Here is a 19321-nt window from a genome sequence, read left to right on the forward strand (position 1 = left end):
TGGAAAGTCTGATGATGTAATTATGACACGAGTTATGAACGAACTTATAAATTTTACTCTCAGCAATAACATCATTAATATAAAAAAAAACAACCTTTTAATGGACACACGCTGTTATGATGGTGTATACAAACTATTTTCAATGTTTGAATGCACTTCTGTTTGATAGTTTAAGATTAACAATATTCTGTATTTAAAATACAATTACGTGTGCACTCAGGATGAGTAAAAAATGACCTATTTTTAGTACTATTATCTTTCTATGAAGAGATATAAGATGCACGCATCAATCTACTTGCTCATGCAGCTTGACCAACTTATTTCCTTGCCATATACATAAAGTTTTCAGAAGAAAACATATTTTACCATGAGTAGTGGTTGATTTAAAAAGTCCTTAAGCAAACACCCCCACCTTTTGGCAAAAGCTCATATACTAAATAATTTCAACTCACGGGTAATGAAAATGATTCTGAAGGGACGGACAGGCCCGACTTTGTCAAGCCCAGATGAACAGTGTTGTTTGTGCTACTACATGCCGCAATCAGTTTCCCTGCAGAAAAAAAGACTCATTATTTCAAAGCCTCCAATGCCAATAACAATAAAAACTGACATTAAAATTGTGACTCTGTTGTTGGAAAGGTAATACACTTTTGAAGACAATTTTTACAATTACAACATTATAACATTATAATACCTTTTCAATAGTGTGATAATAATGGTCAGTATTGAAAAATGAAACTCAGTAATGACATTCAAAATAACTAATTTTGTTAATGAGCAATTGCCAAAACGTGAGCTTTGTAACAATGTCGCAGTGCACAGAACATGTCATCATGGTTATGTACAAGAAAGGATACACATTGGACATTATCATTAACAACACATCACAATAGTGAAAGGCTGTACAAATACAGTTATCAAAGCCTCAGTACCAGAAAAACACAAGTGTAAAACAATGTTTAAACTAAAATGAGGCAAAAGCACAAAATCAATTGAGCTGACCTGTACATAACAGTGATGAAAAACATGACTTGTACATAACAATGATGACACAATGTACAGGAAAAGACAAAAGTCTTGTCTCCAGAGAGAAAAGCGCACTTTAAGAATAAAAAAAACCCAAGAGAGGTTTCTTTTGCTTTGAAATAGATACCAGGTCATATCAAAGACAGTAGACAATCACAATTACGTTGCTAATTATGACAAAGAGTACTCGTACATAACAGTGATGACAAAACATACTGGGAAAAAGTAAAATCATGCCTACAAAGAACAAATTTGCACTATGAGATCACACAGATCAATAAAGGCGTATTTTGTTTCTAAATGAATCTGGCATGTATGAAATATATGTTGAAAACTTATTGATATTAGCAATTATGAAAAATATTACTTGTACATAACAATGATGACACAATGACACAATGTATTGGAAAAAGGCATATCATGCCAACAAAGAACAAATGTGTACTTTTGAGTTAGACAGATAAACAAGGACATGTTTGTCTATTTGTTTGAGTAAAAAGAGCACACATGACTTAAATAATGTTTGCTCTTAGGACAATGTAATTTCTAGTACGTCGGTCAGTCTTGTACGGCTGCATGACGACACCCCAAACGTCATCACTAAGCACAAAAGCTAAATCTATAACCACAGAAATGATCCATCTCTCGAAGTTTGTTCACACATCACACTCTTGTTCCAGGAATCCAATGTAAACACCACAATTTCACTAAAATATTCAATAGAGTAGCCTAAAAACACGCAAAACAGCCCAGTACGTCACATTCAACGCAAGATTCTTGTGCGTAACCGGAGGGTGACGGCAATGACTACTTTCGTTTTTCTCTTTACCCCGTTGCTCCCGCTGTTCTGGGGAAGTGGGTAAGGGGAAGTCACTCAAGAAAACAATTATATCCGGGCACTGTTGATGATCCGTTCAAAACAAAAGTAGGCTAAAATTCGGACTTCCGGTACGTCGCAAAGTGACGCCATTAACGGCGAATGTTAAACAGCCGACCGAAATCGTAGATCTAGGAACCCGATGTTCCTTTCGCGCATCGCGGCTTTTGAACTATTGAATAAACGACGAAAAGCAAAAAGATTTAACCAGCTGTGGTGATTCTACTGAAAAATAATGGTGTTTTCTGAAACACCTAGTCCGTGACGACAGCCCTGACGCACAAGTGATCCGAATTATTCGTTTATTTGCAAACAAATAAACCGATTTCTTGAGCAAGTGAACCTTTCTCGATCACAAATAGCATAGAATCAAAGCACAGGTTAAAAAAAAACACCCAAAAATACTAAATTTTTGACATTCTTGGAAGTTTGCATTGGTGTGCTCAAAATGACACTCCAGGAATCACTAAAAAACGGACATTTTTGGCACAAAATTTACAAACTCAAGATTATAAAGCTGACATAGGGTCTGAAACTGCTAATGCAGGTTCTACATCCTATATTTGACATGTGTATACGTTTTGGAGGAATAAATACTAATGAATCACATTTTATGCACACTATTGTGAGATGTGTGTGTTTTTCCCCACGTTTTGGCAATGGCTCAAATATATAATGGAAGGAAACAAGGCCTTTAGATAAAGTTTAAGTACTATTATAAAATTTCCCGAAGGTATTTTTAACTTCATTCGTACAGAGCCCTTTTTAGCAAAATATATGTTTACTTTAAAGTCCCTCATAATGTAACATAATCAAGCAAGACTTGGGAGAAAAAATTAGAACAGAAATTATAGACGTAAAATTTTAAAGGATGAAAGCTGTAACCTCGGTCTTATGATTTCACGAATGTCATGTGAAGCATCAGGGTTCTAGAATGTTTAACAAATTGTTATAATGAGGGGAAGGACCACCCCAACAAACACAATAAAGAAGAGAACACCTTAGAACCGTAACCCTAGCCTTAACCCTAATCCTCTACACTCTGTTTCTTAGTGGTTATTAAAAAATTTCTCCCTAATGGAACTATCATACTATGCCTGGTCAAATATTTGAAAAAACAAGAAATAACAAAACAGTCAAAGACTAAAAGCAGTTCTCAGATTCATAAACAAGTAGCCTATACATACCATTGTGACTCCAAGACATATCACTAACACAGCCATCGAAAGGAGTGAACTCTTCCTTCAGGGTTGATGTTCCAATGTCCCATATCTTCACCCCAACTCCAGAGGAAGCCAGATACATGATTGCAACAATCAGTATTCCCTGAAATAACAATTAATTTATGCATGGTACAAAATTCATCTCTATAAAAATGGTATAGTTTAAAAAATCTCTGCTTCTTCTGAACGAATATTACATCACAATAGCGACTGGCAAAAACGGAGTCATGTACGGCGGCTAGGATTCACTGAAAAGGCTTGCTGGCTTCATCACTCAGTATGCAGACTAATTTACGACCGTTTACCAAATTTTTACTACCTTCAATGCAAATTTACTACCATTTACGATCTTTACGGCCAGTGTGCCGAATTTACGACTTTATGACTTTGCTGGGCATCCTGGAAATCTGGAAATTCAGCAGACTATTTCCACGTTACACAGCTTCTTGTTACTTCCAGAAGATTGACACTGCTTGGAATCCAGGCAGCAGGCTACCAGCCACTACTTTTTTTATTCTTCAGGTGACAGTCCAGTCCACACTGGTCCACACAACATTGAGCAACATTTTAAAACAATTCAATAACAATGAGCAACAGAACAAATATGGGAGGACTCGTACTCGTAGCTGTAACAAGCGACCACTATGAGACAGAGTAGAATAGAGGGACAGGGGTCGGGTAGGGTTAGGATTAGGGTTTGGGTTAGGTCCTTCTTTATTGTATTTGTTGATGTGGTCGCTCGTTTCGGAAGTCCTTCCGAACAAACAATAACAACAATCAGTCACAATGTGGTGAGCCCTCACCAGCCACTCTCACCTTTTCTCAGTGTTCTTTACTCTATGCGTAAGTTAAAACATGCTTTGGGTGCTGGTACTGCATGTTCAAATAAGGAAACCAGTGTACTACGATGAAATCGTTGTTCAGTGTCCTTGTAATGTGTTGATGATCAGTGTGTCCTGTGCTGTAGCTTGCTGAAGCAAAGAAGTCTAATCCGCGCCCACAGATTCACAATCAGGGAGCAAAACAATGTGATGAGTTATTTCCCTTGGTTTAACTGGTTAAAAATCTATGATAAAAAGATTCGACTCACAATTTAAGCTAATTATTACTTCCATTATTATTGTATTTTCAAACTATTCTCAGTTTAGAAGTTTGCATATGATATAACAATATGTAAGTTTTTAATCTTTGAACTTAGTCTCCCATCTAGATCCAGGACTTTCTTTCAAAAAGCAGATGAATTTCAAAAAAAGCTATTTGATTACTCATTTAGCCAACGTAATGTTTTTAATCATCCAGGATAGGTACATTTTAAATGCCAAGTTGGACAGGATTTAGTTATATTTAGATCTTGGCCTATCTTGTAAATGCTAGTGGGCGAAAATAAAATATCCAAGAAGAAGATACACGTAGGCCTAATGAAGTTCGAGCCCTTCGTCCGTGTACATGTATAGATTTGTAGCCTGCTATACTATGACATCCTTGGTCGCACCCTGCCTTGAGTACCGGTCTTAGGCCTAGCTGTCTGTAAAGATTCTGCTGCAAAGCGTGTGGGGTTTTTTTAATAGTTGTTTTGGGGGTTTTTTTAATAGGTGTTTTACGCCTTAATCGACACAATTCAGATCTTTCGCTGAGAGGTATACATCGAATCCCAGCTGAAAGACCGAAATACTCGATAAAAATGTTTTTCCCCAGTGAGGACTCGAACTCGGTTCTCCACCTGCGTGAGTCTCACCGCTTGGCTACCCACAGACGCCGGTACAAAGCGTGCGCGCCCAGAGAGAGAGAGAGAGAGAGAGAGAGAGAGAGAGAGAGAGAGAGAGAGAGAGAGAGATGTGCGCTTTGGGCCGAGATTACGGCGAAATGGAGGTGTACGAGATATATTTACGTGCAAGGAGCTTACTGTAGCCTCCTTTGATACGTGTAACATGCCCCGCACAAAAACTACTGTGCAGTGCAATGAGTTTTAAAAACTCCCTAAAACAACTTTGGTTCAGTCCCGCTGGGAATTCGAACCAGGGTCGTCCTCACCTCACCGTAATTATCCAGCATCCTCTTTAGAAAATGAAAGGGGGGGGGGGGGGGGGGTATGGAGTCGGGGAGTAGCTAGAAAAAAAGTCAGCAACCAGTTTTCATGGCACTGTTCAACAGTTCAACAAAATGTAGAGCAATAATTTAACAATATTATGGAAGAGAGAGAGAGAGAGAGAGAGAGAGAGAGAGAGAGAGAGAGAGAGAGAGAGAGAGAGAGAGAGAGAGAGAGAGAGAGAGAGAGAGAGATCATTATTATAATTGGGTGCAAGTGCAAGGGTTCTAAAGCTTGGGTAGCCAGATAATAATTGTAGACCTTTGATTGAGCTCGTACAGGTAGGCTACATAAAATTGTACTGCGAGCGGCTGTGTTGCCTACAGTCTTCTCTGCCTACCAACATGGTGTAGATCTAGGACTGGGGCAATAATGATTTTAACAATCATAACCATAACCATAATAATAAGAGAGAGAGAGGGAGAGAGAGAGAGAGAGAGAGAGAGAGAGAGAGAGAGAGAGAAGAGAGAGAGAGAGAGAGAGAGAGAGAGAGAGAGAGAGAGAGAGAGAGAGAGAGAGAGAGAGAGAGGGAGGAGGCAAGAGCCCGTTTTGTACTTTTTGCGGGAAGGGAAGAGTGGGGAGAAGTATGGCCACCGTGGGAGGATTTTTGAAAAAAAAACAACAACCTTAATAACTCAAAAATGAAATAACAAAGTAAAGGACAAAATGCCTTATATTCAGTCCAAACAACATATGTGTGTTTAAAAAACAGTTATAAGCAGTGCAACTGAGATGGAATGAAAATGGTTTTATAGGGTGCTGAAGTCAACATATGCAAGTGGTGAGAATTTTAACTGGGCCATAGGTGCGGAGAAATGCCCCCCCCCCCCCCCCCCCCCCCCCCCCCGGAGAAGTGGGCCACAGGCACAGGTAATATCTGTTACCAGGGCTACCGAAACCTGAACAAACAAAAAATCCCCAAAACAATACACTCCTCACAACAACACAAATATGGAATTTTAACGCAAATTAACGACCACCAAAGTGTCCAAAGTCAACCTGGAAACAGATGAAGCCTCTGTGGTTCTTACAATAGTGCCTCTGAATTCTGAATGTTGGTGGGAGTAAAATGGCTCTGATGAAGTCAATATAGCCTAGGAAAATGTCTTCCACTGCTGGTTTTACAAAGTGTAGACTCTTTTTGTCCTTCTGAAAAAATCAACCCCATCATCATCTTCGTCTCTTTTTTTGACAACAACCCCAACATAATAAAACTGGGTGGTTTTTGTTAGGAACTCACATACCACGCCGCGCCCCGCTGATGTCATCTGGCCCAACTGCTTAGTACCACGAGGTCCCATGATCTTTGGGACTTTGTGAACTGTTGTGATTCCTGTTTGGTCAAGATTAAATATCTGAGCCACAGAGACACCCAGGTCACTATCTAGAAAGGGACTGCAGCAAGTTGAAAAATGTTCCCACATAATGTCTGTTGAAAGCTGTGGCTCTTGCGAATGAGGAAGCCTCTGTTGTCGCAAACTGAGTTGCAGATGTCTTCAAAGAAAAACCATCTGCCACTCCTTTCGGCACATTTTGCATCATCCCACGAAGATGGTACGAGAGGTCTTAGGTGATTTGCAACAACGACTTCATAGACGAGTTTTCTGCAGTTAGCAGTTGTCAAACTATAGAATAGTTTGCCACGTTTCAATATGTACTGCGCCAATTCAGACTCCTGTTCTTGACTGTGACGATAGTTTGGGCACGATAAATCACCCTGAAGAGCTTTCTTCACGTTGTGTTGAAGGGTATGTGAGCAATGCCGTAAAGGCATGTGACTTCCCTCAAAGGCTCTCCATTTATGAAAACTACCACTGCATCTTTCATTGTACAGTGGAAACCTGATATAACAGGGATGGTGAGACCACAGAAAAAGCCCTGTTAATATATAATATACAGATCCCTGTTAAATCAGAAATGCAAGGGAAGTAAGCATTTATGGACTAATCCAGCTGTAAATCTATTCATGGGTTGTTTCCCTTGCCACACGTATACAGCAGCCCTCTCTCATGGCCATGTCGCAGGCCTGCGCATGATACATTACGCGTGCGTGTAGCTAGGCTTAGGGCTAGATCGAAGTCTGCAGCACACCGCAGCCATCTCTCGTTTCACCAGCTGCATGTGCTTGCAGTGGCGTGGCTTTCGTTGGCTTGCTCCATCACTACGTTACTCTCTAACTTTTTACACATTATTAACAAGCCTTTGTCCCTGCTATAACCGATTGAGCTCCAATGAGGCCCTGTTATTGTCGATAACTTTTTAAAGCGACAAAGAGTAGGAAAAAACGGGGATTTTTAAATCCCTGTTAAGACCAGGATCTCTGTTATTACCAGGCCTGTTATATATGGTTTCCACTGTATCAGGTAAGGCGATGCCTATGCTGGTCTTCCTTTGATACTTAACACTGTCCCTAGAGATTGAACACGGAGAAAAGAAGTAGGATGTACCAGTGACGCCCTCAAATCACCAGTAACAATACCCAGGCAAAGACGACAGACCATACAAAAACTGGCTGTAGACTTTTATTCAACAAATGTTTGGAGAATGTGGAATAGTAACAACAGAGGTCAACAAAGCGATTCTACTTATCAGGGGTCACATGGGTGGTTGTATCAACAACATTCCAAGACAGGCACTATACGCATGGACTACAGATGTGGCCAGTGAACACCACAGTGTGTAATAGATCTAGTTGTTGACTGGGGTGGAAATTAGAAGAAAATGTAACAGATTTTTATTTTTTTGGTAAGTGTTTTACAGTGCTTGCTACTGGATAAGATCATATGAGCACACAAGACACATTAAACATTTTTGGTTGGTAGGACATTTTGAATTTTGCCTGGGTGGTGGCTGAAGTCTACTGTTACCGATTTTGATCACCAAGGGATCTTTAACGTGCACAACTTGCACATAGGACCTCCGAGATTTTTCGCTCTTGTCCGAGAAGGCTAGGTGTAGATCTTTCCTACCATAAGATCAAGGGTGTGGCTGAAAGACAGCAGTAGGAAAGAGCCAAGGCATAGCAGTAGCAAGGATGCAGAAAAAGTCAGGGGCAAAGGAGGTGAGGGGGTGGGGGCAGAAAGTGGAGATGAAAGTAGACTACAGAACATTGCTAGAGAGCAGGAAAAGAGGTGAAAGGAGTTCCGTCACTATCCAGATTCAAACCCGGGACCTATTGAACGAGAGAGGAACACCTTAACCTCAAGGCCAAAAGAGCCCCGACAGATTCTTTGACAAGAAATGGGAATATTTGTACTCATTATATGAATAAGCAATGTCTGAAACTCAAAGTAATTTAAGACACATATGTACTTGGAGGAAGAACAAGCCGCACAACATTGATGGAACTTCTTGATATCTTTATTTTCAACAATATTACACTTATTTCATAGGCACATGTTGAGAGATAAGTGACAGTTCGTTTCAGAGCTACAAAAACAAATGAAAGAAAATAAACCCCCCCCAAAAAGGGGGGAAGGGTGAATTGACGTATTGAGCAGAAGTGTTCTATCAATAACAAATTTCAACTTACAAATAAACAATTATAAACAAAAAACCAAGCACTTCCATGAACCAAGTAGGCTGCACTTCCATTCATTACACTGATACTAATACTCATCAATATCAGTTGGTCCTGCAAAGTAACAAATCACATTGTCTGATGCACAGAAACTGACCACAAAGTCCAGATCTGATGCGTAATGAATCCAGTTCTCCTGCTGCATCAGCATCTCTCAACAAAAAAAAAGTGGAAGTCAGCAGGCACACTATGTATAGAAGTTAACCTTAATACGGGGAGCCCATTGCGGATGGGATCGGGGGCGATCGTCCCACTCGTCACTTGAAAACAATCGTGTCTGTTTTTGAGTCGGCGAGTTGGGCGCAATCGGCATGTGCCACAATAGCCGCTTTGCGCCCTCAATCTGGCTAGCAAGTCGCCCCGTCCCGACCGCATCCCCCAATGGGAACCCTGTATTATCAATGCTCCGAAGTGGTCAGAAAGCAAATCCTCTGAACATAAAACCAGGACAAACATTCTACCATTCCAGGACTCCGAAATCACAGCTAGAAACAAGCGAAGAACACAGGACATTATCTAAATGGGAGGACTATTCCCAGTCAAACATAACATCAAGACCTGCTGCACAACTCTTACACTTAGCCTCACATGAAAACAAAGTAGGCCTATACCATGACAAGGTTGAGATCACCGATGAAAAGCATCCATACATCAACAAGGAAGGAACATGAGAGTTCAGTTATACATGTACCATGGAACGTATCTGTTGTATAATATATTTATTAAATATATATATATAACTTGGGGAACCCTTATTTATATATTTCAGGGTTCAGTCTGGAGTAACAGTGATAACAAAGTACACAACGCATCTTTACAACTCGTCCTTCCCAGCAGAAGTTTCATCGCTGACTTTGAGAACAATTTTCCCCATATTTGTATTGCTTTCCATCAACTTGTGAGCCTGTGAGATCTCCGACAATGGAAGCACGGTGTCCACAATAGGCTTGAAGGCTCCACTCTCAAACAACGGGGTAGACAGGTTGGAAAACTCCTGGACTAGTTGTTTCTTGTACTGCAGAGATATAAATAAAGGATGTAATATATCTCTGTAATACCTGTTACATGAGCAATAACTGTATTTGGTTCACTATCGTTAATTGCTGTACTTATGTCTCCTTGTTTGAATGCATTAATTTTGTACTCTTCAGGATGAGCAATTAAAGTTATGATTCAGTAGTGTTATAAACATCCAACATGGTGGTTGCTGTTTTCAGTGAACGATTGTTGTGCTAGACTATCCGTGTGTATCTTACATATATTGAGGGATCACAAAGGAGATACCACAATAGAAAACATTCCATTTTTGTTAAGCTTTTTAGTTTTAGTAAGAGTTTTACGGCACTTGCAACACAATAAGGTCATATAAGTGTCGAAGATTAGAGGAGTTACAAGAGAGTAACAAAATACAAAAAAGGAGGAGAGATTAGGACGATAGATGTTTGATAGGAAAGAAGGAGCAAACCACACCAGAGCATCCGCCAACAACCAATTTTTGTTGAGTCGAGAAACCACAATAGTAAACATTCGTTTTTGTTAATTAAGTCCATAAACAATCAACCATTGATGAATTCTACAATGGTACACATCTAATCAGCCTTCTTGTGAAGGTATGGAGCCTGAATTCCCTGGAGGACTTGTGCTCTAAGCTTAATGAGGAAAATACACACAACTTATTTGTGCCAATCAAAAGTACAACATTTTAAACTCTTTATCTCCGGCAAGCCACTCCCAGCGGCTCCCAGTCGGAACCAGTCTGTCGGTGAGCCGCTGACAGCAGCTCGAGCACATTCCTTTAAGACGACTTCGACATCAAATTACTTTTTGGCAATAGCCGAAAACAGGTCTCTTATACCGTAAGTTCATTCATTGGATGAAGTGAAAAACTATCAAAATAGGTTTGCTAGTTTCGATTTACTGACCCATTAAATGACGTTTTTGTCATTTTTTAGATTTAGCACAAAAAAGGGCCCCGACATTGTGGGTTTACCCCCCTCGGAGATAAAGAGTTAATTCAGTAGTCACGTCTCCAGCAACGACTTACTTCCCTGTTTGTTTCAGTAGAGGTTTTACGGCGCTCGCAACTGCATAAGGTTATATAAGTGCCGAAGATTAGAGGAGTTACAAGAGAGTAACAAACACAAAAAAAAAGGAGGAGAGATCAGGACGATAGATGTTTGATAGGAAAGAAGGAGCAAACCACACCAGAGCACCCGCCAACCACCCATTTTTGTAAAGTCGAGAAACCACAAAAGTAAACCTTCGTTTTTGTTATGTCCGTAAAACATCAACCATTGATGAATTCTACAGTGGTATATATCTAATCAGCCTTCTTGTGAAGGTTTGGAGCCTGAAATTCCCTGGAGGACACACTACAGTCAAGTCATACTTGTCCCTCTTGTGGTCTAAGCTTAATGTGGAAAGTACACACAACTCATTATGCCACTCAACAGTACAACATTTTTAACTCAACAGTCAAGTCTCCACAACGACTTCCTTCCCTCCCACACTGTACAAGATATAAATAACTTACTGAAACCTTCACCGTGGAACTGAGCTAGAGGGCAGAAGCTCAAATGCTGCTACTGCTAGATTGACAACAAAACACGCTACTGACTATTAATCTGAAGGGTGCTGCTTTTTTTGGGGGGGGGGTAAAGTACATAGAATATATTCATTACTGAGGTTAAAGTCTTTTCAATTTTGAAAAAAATTATCCCCATAAATGAGCAAACCAAACCCAAAGAAAGGAAAATGTAGATTACATTTACAGAAAATTGCAGAATAGCCATGCTCAGAGGCACACTTACACACAAATATATTATATATTCTCACTGCCGGTCTTGAAGAGAGCAATGCTGGGAAATAATCTACTCCCACGTGTTATTGCTGTTGTTATCAATCCAGTAACAGCTGGGCTCTCGCCCTTCTCTCCAATGTAGTGATAAGTGAAGGCAGGCGTGCTGCAGTTCTCTAGTATTCAGTAGGGCATTAACTACCCCCTGGCCCTGATTATAGATATGATCTTACCCATTGAAAGTCAGTATATCTTCATCAAATATCAAAACATGCTAAAACAGAATCATCATACCACATAGTCAAAATTTACAAGTTGACTGTTTCGACCACAGCCAAAATTCAGTGAAAATCCTTGGCACAATATTCCAGTGAAAATACAAAAACCACTTGAACAAATTTCCTTTGGGGAAAAAAAAGAGGGAACACATGCATACCTCAACTGATCGAAACCGGAGATTAGAGAAAAGTAGCTGAACACGTTTCCTCAACAGCATATTGAAGTTTGCTTCTTTCTGCGATCCTCCTGCAGAAGATGAAAAAATAATTAGAGTAAAGATCAGGCCTTGCTACAACTATTCTACCAAGCATAGTGCAGGGAGGATGAATGAGGAGAGGCAGAAAGAAGAAGAGATGGGAGGATAACATCTGAGAATGGACAGCCTTGGAGCTGCAGGATACACTGAGTAAAACAGAGAGCCGAGAAGAGGGGAGGAGATTTTTTGTTATCTGTCAAAGGTGTCAAAATGGATCATAACAAATCAACAGGAGCAGAAGAAGAAAACCAGAGTCATGTTGTCTCAACAATTTAAAACAAATTCATTTAGAGGTATACAGATTGCACACCTAGCAGTGTTAACATACCGGATAACGTTAGTTGGAACAATAATTAGATTTTTATAATTCGGTTCTTATACACATTTCAAGTGTGAGTACTTGTTCTCACATCACTGACTTTGTCATGTCTTTTCTATCTGTTCCACAGACACAGAAAATTGTAGTCCATACGTGAATCAGGAAATTATAAATGCAGTCTAACATATATATACAAAGAGAAAATTGTGGGACTTGGAAATGTTTCCATTATGAACGACTTTCGCTACGCACTTCTTTTAGGTACAAAATATATACATGTCTTCTTTACAGTTTCCAAAGGTTCAGTTGAACTTCGAATGAGTTAATCTGTTTTTCATTCCCCTGGTGACATCAACTTATACGTAGTGGACCGTATATATATATATATATATATATATATATATATATATATATATATATATATATATATATAAATATAAAATACACATCATCACTATCACAACCTGAATCATGGTCATCATCAAGTCACAATGAAATAAAAGATGAACGGGTCACAGCTAGAGATACCAGTACCCGACAATTGAAAAATGAGATCTGTAAGTTACCTAAAAATCCATAGACAACCCATCTGCCATCTAGTTTGATCAGCTGAGCGTCATCATCATACATGGATCCAAAAACACAGTCCAAAATCAGATCCACACCCTTACCTGGAAAAGTATTTTGAAAAATATACAGGCAGTCAATAGGAGAAAGAAGGAGGAAGGGGGGGGGAGGGAGGAGGGCAAAGAAGAGGGAGAAGGAAAGGGGGAGAGAGAGATAGGGAGGGAAGGGGGGGGGGGGGTGGAGAGAGGCAGGGAGGGGAGACAGGAAGATACAGAGTGTGTGTGTGTGTGTGTGTGTGTGTGTGTTTGTGTGTGTGTTTGTGTGCGTGTGTGAATGAGAGAGAGAAAAAGAGGGGGGGGGGGAGAAAGGGAGGGGGGAAAGCAAGGGAGGAAGGGAGGGGAAGACGTCGTATGGATACAATAGTAAAACACGACCTACGGATAGGGTTAAGCGACCTACTAAAGCATCGGGCAGGCTTACAGCAGATGGTTCCTTGTTTGATTTATCTCAATGAGAGTGAAAGATCTTATCAGTATTTTAGTGTTTTAGCACCTATAAATGGCCACTTGCACTGTAAGTTGAGGTTGTTTCAAAACGCTCTTAGGTCTGCTGGGGTAGTAGTATAGATTGTGAAGCTCATAGAGCTTGCTGTTGAGCGGGGATTTGCGCTATAGAAATGCTATTTATTATTATTATTATTATTATAATACAGCCTGTCTCTTTTCTTCTTCTTTCCTGTTCTCTAGCAATATTCTGTCGTCTGTTTACGTCTCCTCTTTCTGCCCCTACCACCTCACCTCCATTTCCCCCTCCTCTGGGTTCCTGACTCTTTCTGCAGCCTTTTTACTGCTACTCCTTGGCTCCTTTTTACTGCTGTCTTTCAGCCACACCCCTGATCTTCCGGTAGGAAAGAGCTACACCTAGCCTTCTAGGACAATGGCGAAAAATCTCTGAGGTCTCGTGTGCAAGTTGCCTATGTCAAAGATCCCATGGTTGTCTAAAATCGATAAGAGTAGGCTTCAGCCGCCACCTGGGAAAAATGCAAAATTTCCAACCAACTGAAAAAGTTTACTGTGTCCCCCGCGCTCATATGACCATAGGCAGTTGTGAGTGCCGTAAGACACTTCCCCAAAAAAACACACACAAAAAAGGCCTGTCTCCTACAAAATTACCATCGGTCGCCTGCAAGACTTTGTCCTTGAAGCTGCCCTCCTTGTAGTTGAAGCCATGCTTGGCACCCAGAGACTTGGCAAAGTCGATTTTCTTCTGGCTCCCGGCAGTCACGATAGCTGTGGCCCCCGCCTGAGTGACCAACTGGACGGCCGCCGTTCCCACGCCACTTCCTCCCGCGTGAATCAACACCGTGTCCTCTTTCCTCAGTTTACCTGTCAGTTTAGTTTTAGTTAGAGCAGCTCAATAAAGTCATATAGGTGCCGAAGATTAGAGGTGTTACAAGAGGGTAACAAACACTAAAAGGAAGGAGGAGTGATAAGGATGATAGATGTTTGATAGGAAAGAAGGAGCAAACCACACCATCAGAGCACCCGTCAACCACCCATGTTTACCTGTCACAGAGAGAGAGAGAGAGAGCCTTTCATTAGTCAATGATCTTTTCTGTTTGTCTTTGAAGAAGCAACATTGACAAATGAATGGGGAAAGCAAAGAGCACAAGGTTGAATAACAAATAGTTTTCAAAAGTGAAGGCACTGCTGTATTCATTTTATCTTCTGCATTCAAATTCATCAAAACAGCCAATCAAGGAAACAACATATGGAAAGCTTACTAGCCATTAATAATATTATATAATATAGATTGTAAAGTGCATACAGTTTGCTGTTGAGCGGGAATTTGCACTATAGATACAAATTCTATCTATTAAGACTACTGTTATCTGCCTAGTCACTATCAGGTCAGATCAAAATGGCTATAACTTGATAGCAAAGTGCATATATTCGCTATAACACAGGGCTCGTGTGTACTGAGCAGGAAGTGACGAACAAACATACCAACAAAATAAAGCAGCTGAAAGGCAGTGAGCCAAACCTCAGGAATAGCAGCTGCTTGAATCATGGAGAGGCCCTTGGGAATTGGCATAATTTGCTCATATCTGCAGGTAACATACTCGGCATTACCTCCCCCTGAAGAGAAAAAACAAACAACAAGAAAATGATTTGAACAAGATTCACTTCTTACAAATAATGATACGCTTAAGGGCAATGGTCTAAGGTATTTGATAATTCTGTGCGATTCAGAATAAAAGCATTGAAAACATGGTTTTTCATGTCATGGTTGAAAATATGCTCTCTTTTTAAGTTCTTAAACAGAAGTGAAACACGGTTTTGTTGAAAGAGTTATTTTGGTTATTGATTGATAGAAAAAATGGGTAGAGCCAGACATGCGACAGAAAACAAATGGAGCAAAAAATATATCTCCGTCAGGTAGCCAAGAACAAACAGCAGACTACAGAAGTTGAGTAATAAATATTGATCATTATCTGCATTCTACAGACAAGCGTAATGTCACACCTTTACAAATTATGCTGCTTAACTTAAGAGCGCAGATGACAAAAATTCATTGTTCAATAAAGGAACCATTTTTTCCATCATCTTGGAATACTGAATTAATTAAAGAACGATTTTAAAATAAAAAGCGTTGGCTTTCTTGTGGTATATATCACTTTGGAAAAGAAATGACACAGTTGCTGTTAAGACTTTTTTTTCAACTTTTGAGACCTGACTTGCAATCCTTTCCTTTACACACAAAAAATTGGCCGTAAATCAAACCTTGATAAACCACAGTCAAAAGAAAGAAAAGCGGGACAAGGTTCTAAAAGGAAACAGGTTTACCTGCCAAAAGGGCCATAACTTTTTGACCAACAAGCACACTGTCTGGACATCCTGGTCCAATTTTGTCAACAATCCCAGCAGCTTCTAGTCCCAGGATAGGGCTAGCATCTGGAGGAGGGTTGTATAGACCTTTCCTCTGTGAAAAAAAATAATAAAAGAACAAAAATTAAAAAAAACCAAAATAACAAATATCTCAACTATGGAGACTGCCATGCTGAAACAAGCTGATGAGGAAGTTATATCAGGGTCTAAATGGAGGGATGAAATTGAGGGGCTGAGGAAAAGTTGCTCATTGGATGCACTGGTCAGGTGAGAGAGTTTGGTATCTAAAATGTACTTCGGTGGAGTACTTGTCACCGACTTGTGTATGAGCCCATGAATTCAGAGTGTGCATGAGAGTGACAAAAAGAAATAGAGAGAAACTGTATGTTATTTAAGTTTAAAATATTCTTGATTATGCTCTTTTAATGTTTTCCAGCCACATAATCGTTAAAGGAAAGAGACAAGTTTAGTATCTACAATGGCATGCTCTAAATAAAAATCATGACTGCTACAGCAGAAAATAAAGTACCGGTAACCAATAGGCCTATAAGCTGGAAGACGTACTCTATTAGTATTGCATCATGCTCTTTGAACAGTACATGGGAAGGAAGACATTATTGTTCTACTTGAGTCTCTCAAATTGTTCTACGGCTGGTATAAAGCTCTTTTCCAGAGATGCGCAATATCACAAAACTCTTTTTCCCGATCTGGGTACAGCACTAAATCCACCCTTGAATATCCCCCAGCCGTTAGCATTAATTTTATCTTAACAAAGGAATGAAAGAACATGATCTACCTGCAATGTGTCCGCCCTGTTTATCGCAGAGGCTAACACCCTGATGCGGACCTCATAGTCTCCTGGCTCTGGTATGGCGACATCAGAGGTGTAGAGATTTTCCGCTCCGCCAGGAGAGAACGCAGCAGCTTTCATCGTGCTCATGCTGAAAGGAAAAGGTGATTATTGTGCCGATGTACGTGAGATCACTGCAGCCACAAATATATGCAGTTATAATTAATAATGACTGCTTTAAAAATAAAACACGGTAACAGTTATTCAGCGTTATTTCTGCTCTATGAGCCTCAGCCAAATGAAGCAAATAGCTATTGCCGTTCCTCGACTTTTATTGGAGATGATAAAACACTCCTCAGAATCCTATAAATATTACATGATGTAACAGCTTGGAAAGAGCAGGTGTGTGTATTTTGACAACAGGCTACCAATTTTAAAAACATGCAAATAAAAGTCCCTGATTCTTCCATTAAAGCATTCTCATATATGTTGCTGTCTTATTGGCACCCACACAATGAATTAACTAAAGTACAGTTATATAATATAAATTAATGGATTTACAAACGGATATCAAATATGATAACCCTAACTGACATATCAAGAAGAAAAGAAAAAGTAGGAGGAGGCCGCACTCCTTAACTAGCTCTTTTACAGAGGAATAATTATCACCACAGTGCTTAACATAATAGGTTCAGAACACAAAACCATACAAGGTATTCTGAAAGTTATAAATTATTATAACCTGTTGCATTTTTTTCCACTTGGTGTCAATTGTATTTAATCTTTAGATTATGTTCATGGCTAAATCAGAAGAAAATTAAAGAGAGTAGATTGGACATACACCTTGAGAAAGCTGTAAATTTAAACAAACATTAGGCTACCCATCAAGCCTCATAAAATATAATCCACAAAAGGAAAGAGAAAGAAAGGGGGAAAAAAATTTGAACCTTAAAGGTGACAGCTGGACATGCTAGAAGTGGAGACTATCGGATCATAGCCTGTTACTTACATATATACAGTCAAACCTGTGTAAGACGGCCACCCATTGTCAAGGAGAAAAGTGGCCGTATAAGACAGGTGGCCGTCTTAGGCAGGACTGATTGAGATGAAGAAAACAAACCATTCCCATCTGAGGTCCCAATCGAAAATAGCCGCATTGTTGTTGTTTTTGTTGTTGTTGGTGGTGGTTTGTATTTTGTTTTTAATTTTTATTTGTTGCTGATTTTGCACAAGGGTGACAATAAAACGAAATGTATCGGACGAGGAAGACCGAGTGCCATGTTAAAACAAACACATGGGTCTCCACCACTTGGAGAACGAGCGACGCTTCTATCACAAGTTCATGTTGACGTCCTTTGTTACTTTGTTACAGACTGGGTAAACAGTGACCACTCATCTCACTTACGATTAGTGTAAGAGTTCTGGGCGGGGCTTATGGGTTATGAGGGATCACACGCTTACCTCACCAACAGCTGAAAATTCGTAGCTATTGGTCAACAGTGGGAGGGGCCTATGCAACAAGATCGGTTGGAGGGACTACCTAACAACAACGACAGGTGAATGAATTATGACGGCTCGCCCACAACGCCAGGGGCCAATGCACAATTTATGACAAAACGTAATGAAGTCACAAAGGTGGCCGTCTAAGACAGGTATTATTGCTTAGTGTGATAGGGGTTGTGTGTTAAAATATGGTGGTCGCGGCCGCGTTGAACAGGTGCCCGTTTTACACAGTTAAACTATATAGAAAAAACGCAAGGGGGGAAATGGAAAGTGGCCGTTTGTGCAGGTGACTGTCTTATAGAGGTGGCCGTCAGGGCAGGTTTGACTGTATATATAAAATATAAACTACTACTTGGACAGAAAAGTGGAAGTAGCCGTCATATGAAGCGCTCTTTCAAAAAAGCTGCTGATATGGTGATTAATTCATGCTGGTTGTTGTTTTGTTTTTTCAAGGCAGGGGAGACGGAACGTGTACTGTCCTACTTTACTCTGTACATTTTTGCTTCCACAGTCTACACAATAAGATAATATATTATGTCATGTGCATGACATTACTAGACGCCTGTATGATAATTCAAAATAAATTAGATTCTATGCCTGCCCTGCTGGCTTTTATCATACACACGGTGCACAGGCTTGATAAAATTATATTGTCACCACAAATACCACAGCATGGCGACAGCAGTGTCAACACTCAGGCCCACAGAGAAAAAAATTGCGAGAAGAAAGGTAGAATGTTGTCAGCAGGAAAGCATTCATCTTGTCAGACACTTTAAAAATTGGTTGAACATCCCCCGCCCCTCCCCAAACAAATACCATGCTTTTAAAAGATTGCATGTTGATCTAGGCTACTGTATTGTCAATCATATCAATGAATGACGACGTGACGTAGCATTTTCGCAAAACTGTAAGGCTATGCCTAAGAGCTCCAACACAGTGCGTCCAGCATCAGACCAGCAACAGCACAGCATCTGTCAAGCATTTTGCTGGGTCTTTGCTGTGCTGGTATTGTGCTGTATGACATAATGTAGTGTACCCGTCACTGTTCCAGCGTGTTGTGTGTAGTACGGAATTCGAATTGAAACATGGCAGCTGAAATATTAACAATTTTATATTGTTTGAAAAAAAGA

At 40.1% G+C, this 19321-nt stretch overlaps 2 protein-coding genes across 3 annotated transcripts in view; both read right to left on the reverse strand.

Moving 5' to 3' along the window:
• The window catches only part of LOC101859928 (protein NEDD1), a 23803-nt gene extending 19195 nt beyond the window's left edge, over nucleotides 1-4608 (reverse strand). The window contains exons 1-3 of one of the 2 annotated variants that reach the window (XM_005096567.3): nucleotides 3943-4608; nucleotides 3091-3229; nucleotides 453-550 (exon numbers count right to left, since the gene is read on the reverse strand). In XM_005096567.3, the coding sequence (XP_005096624.1) occupies nucleotides 453-550; nucleotides 3091-3208 (216 nt within the window). In that variant the 5' untranslated portion in view covers nucleotides 3209-3229; nucleotides 3943-4608. The remainder of the gene's footprint in view (nucleotides 1-452; nucleotides 551-3090; nucleotides 3230-3942) is intronic. The other variant, XM_005096566.3, reaches the window with a different exon arrangement.
• Nucleotides 4609-8554: 3946 nt separating this feature from the next.
• On the reverse strand, nucleotides 8555-16839 carry LOC101860322 (quinone oxidoreductase PIG3; the record flags this gene model as incomplete). Its single annotated transcript, XM_005096568.2, is given in 7 exon segments — nucleotides 8555-9807; nucleotides 12026-12114; nucleotides 13010-13114; nucleotides 14183-14395; nucleotides 15017-15148; nucleotides 15857-15992; nucleotides 16695-16839. Coding segments are annotated over 7 exon segments (1021 nt in total), but the record flags the coding sequence as incomplete, so codon positions are not given.
• Nucleotides 16840-19321: the final 2482 nt, after the last annotated feature.

Source organism: Aplysia californica, unplaced genomic scaffold (assembly GCF_000002075.1).
Source record: "Aplysia californica isolate F4 #8 unplaced genomic scaffold, AplCal3.0 scaffold00132, whole genome shotgun sequence".
Lineage (NCBI taxonomy): Eukaryota > Metazoa > Mollusca > Gastropoda > Aplysiida > Aplysiidae > Aplysia > Aplysia californica.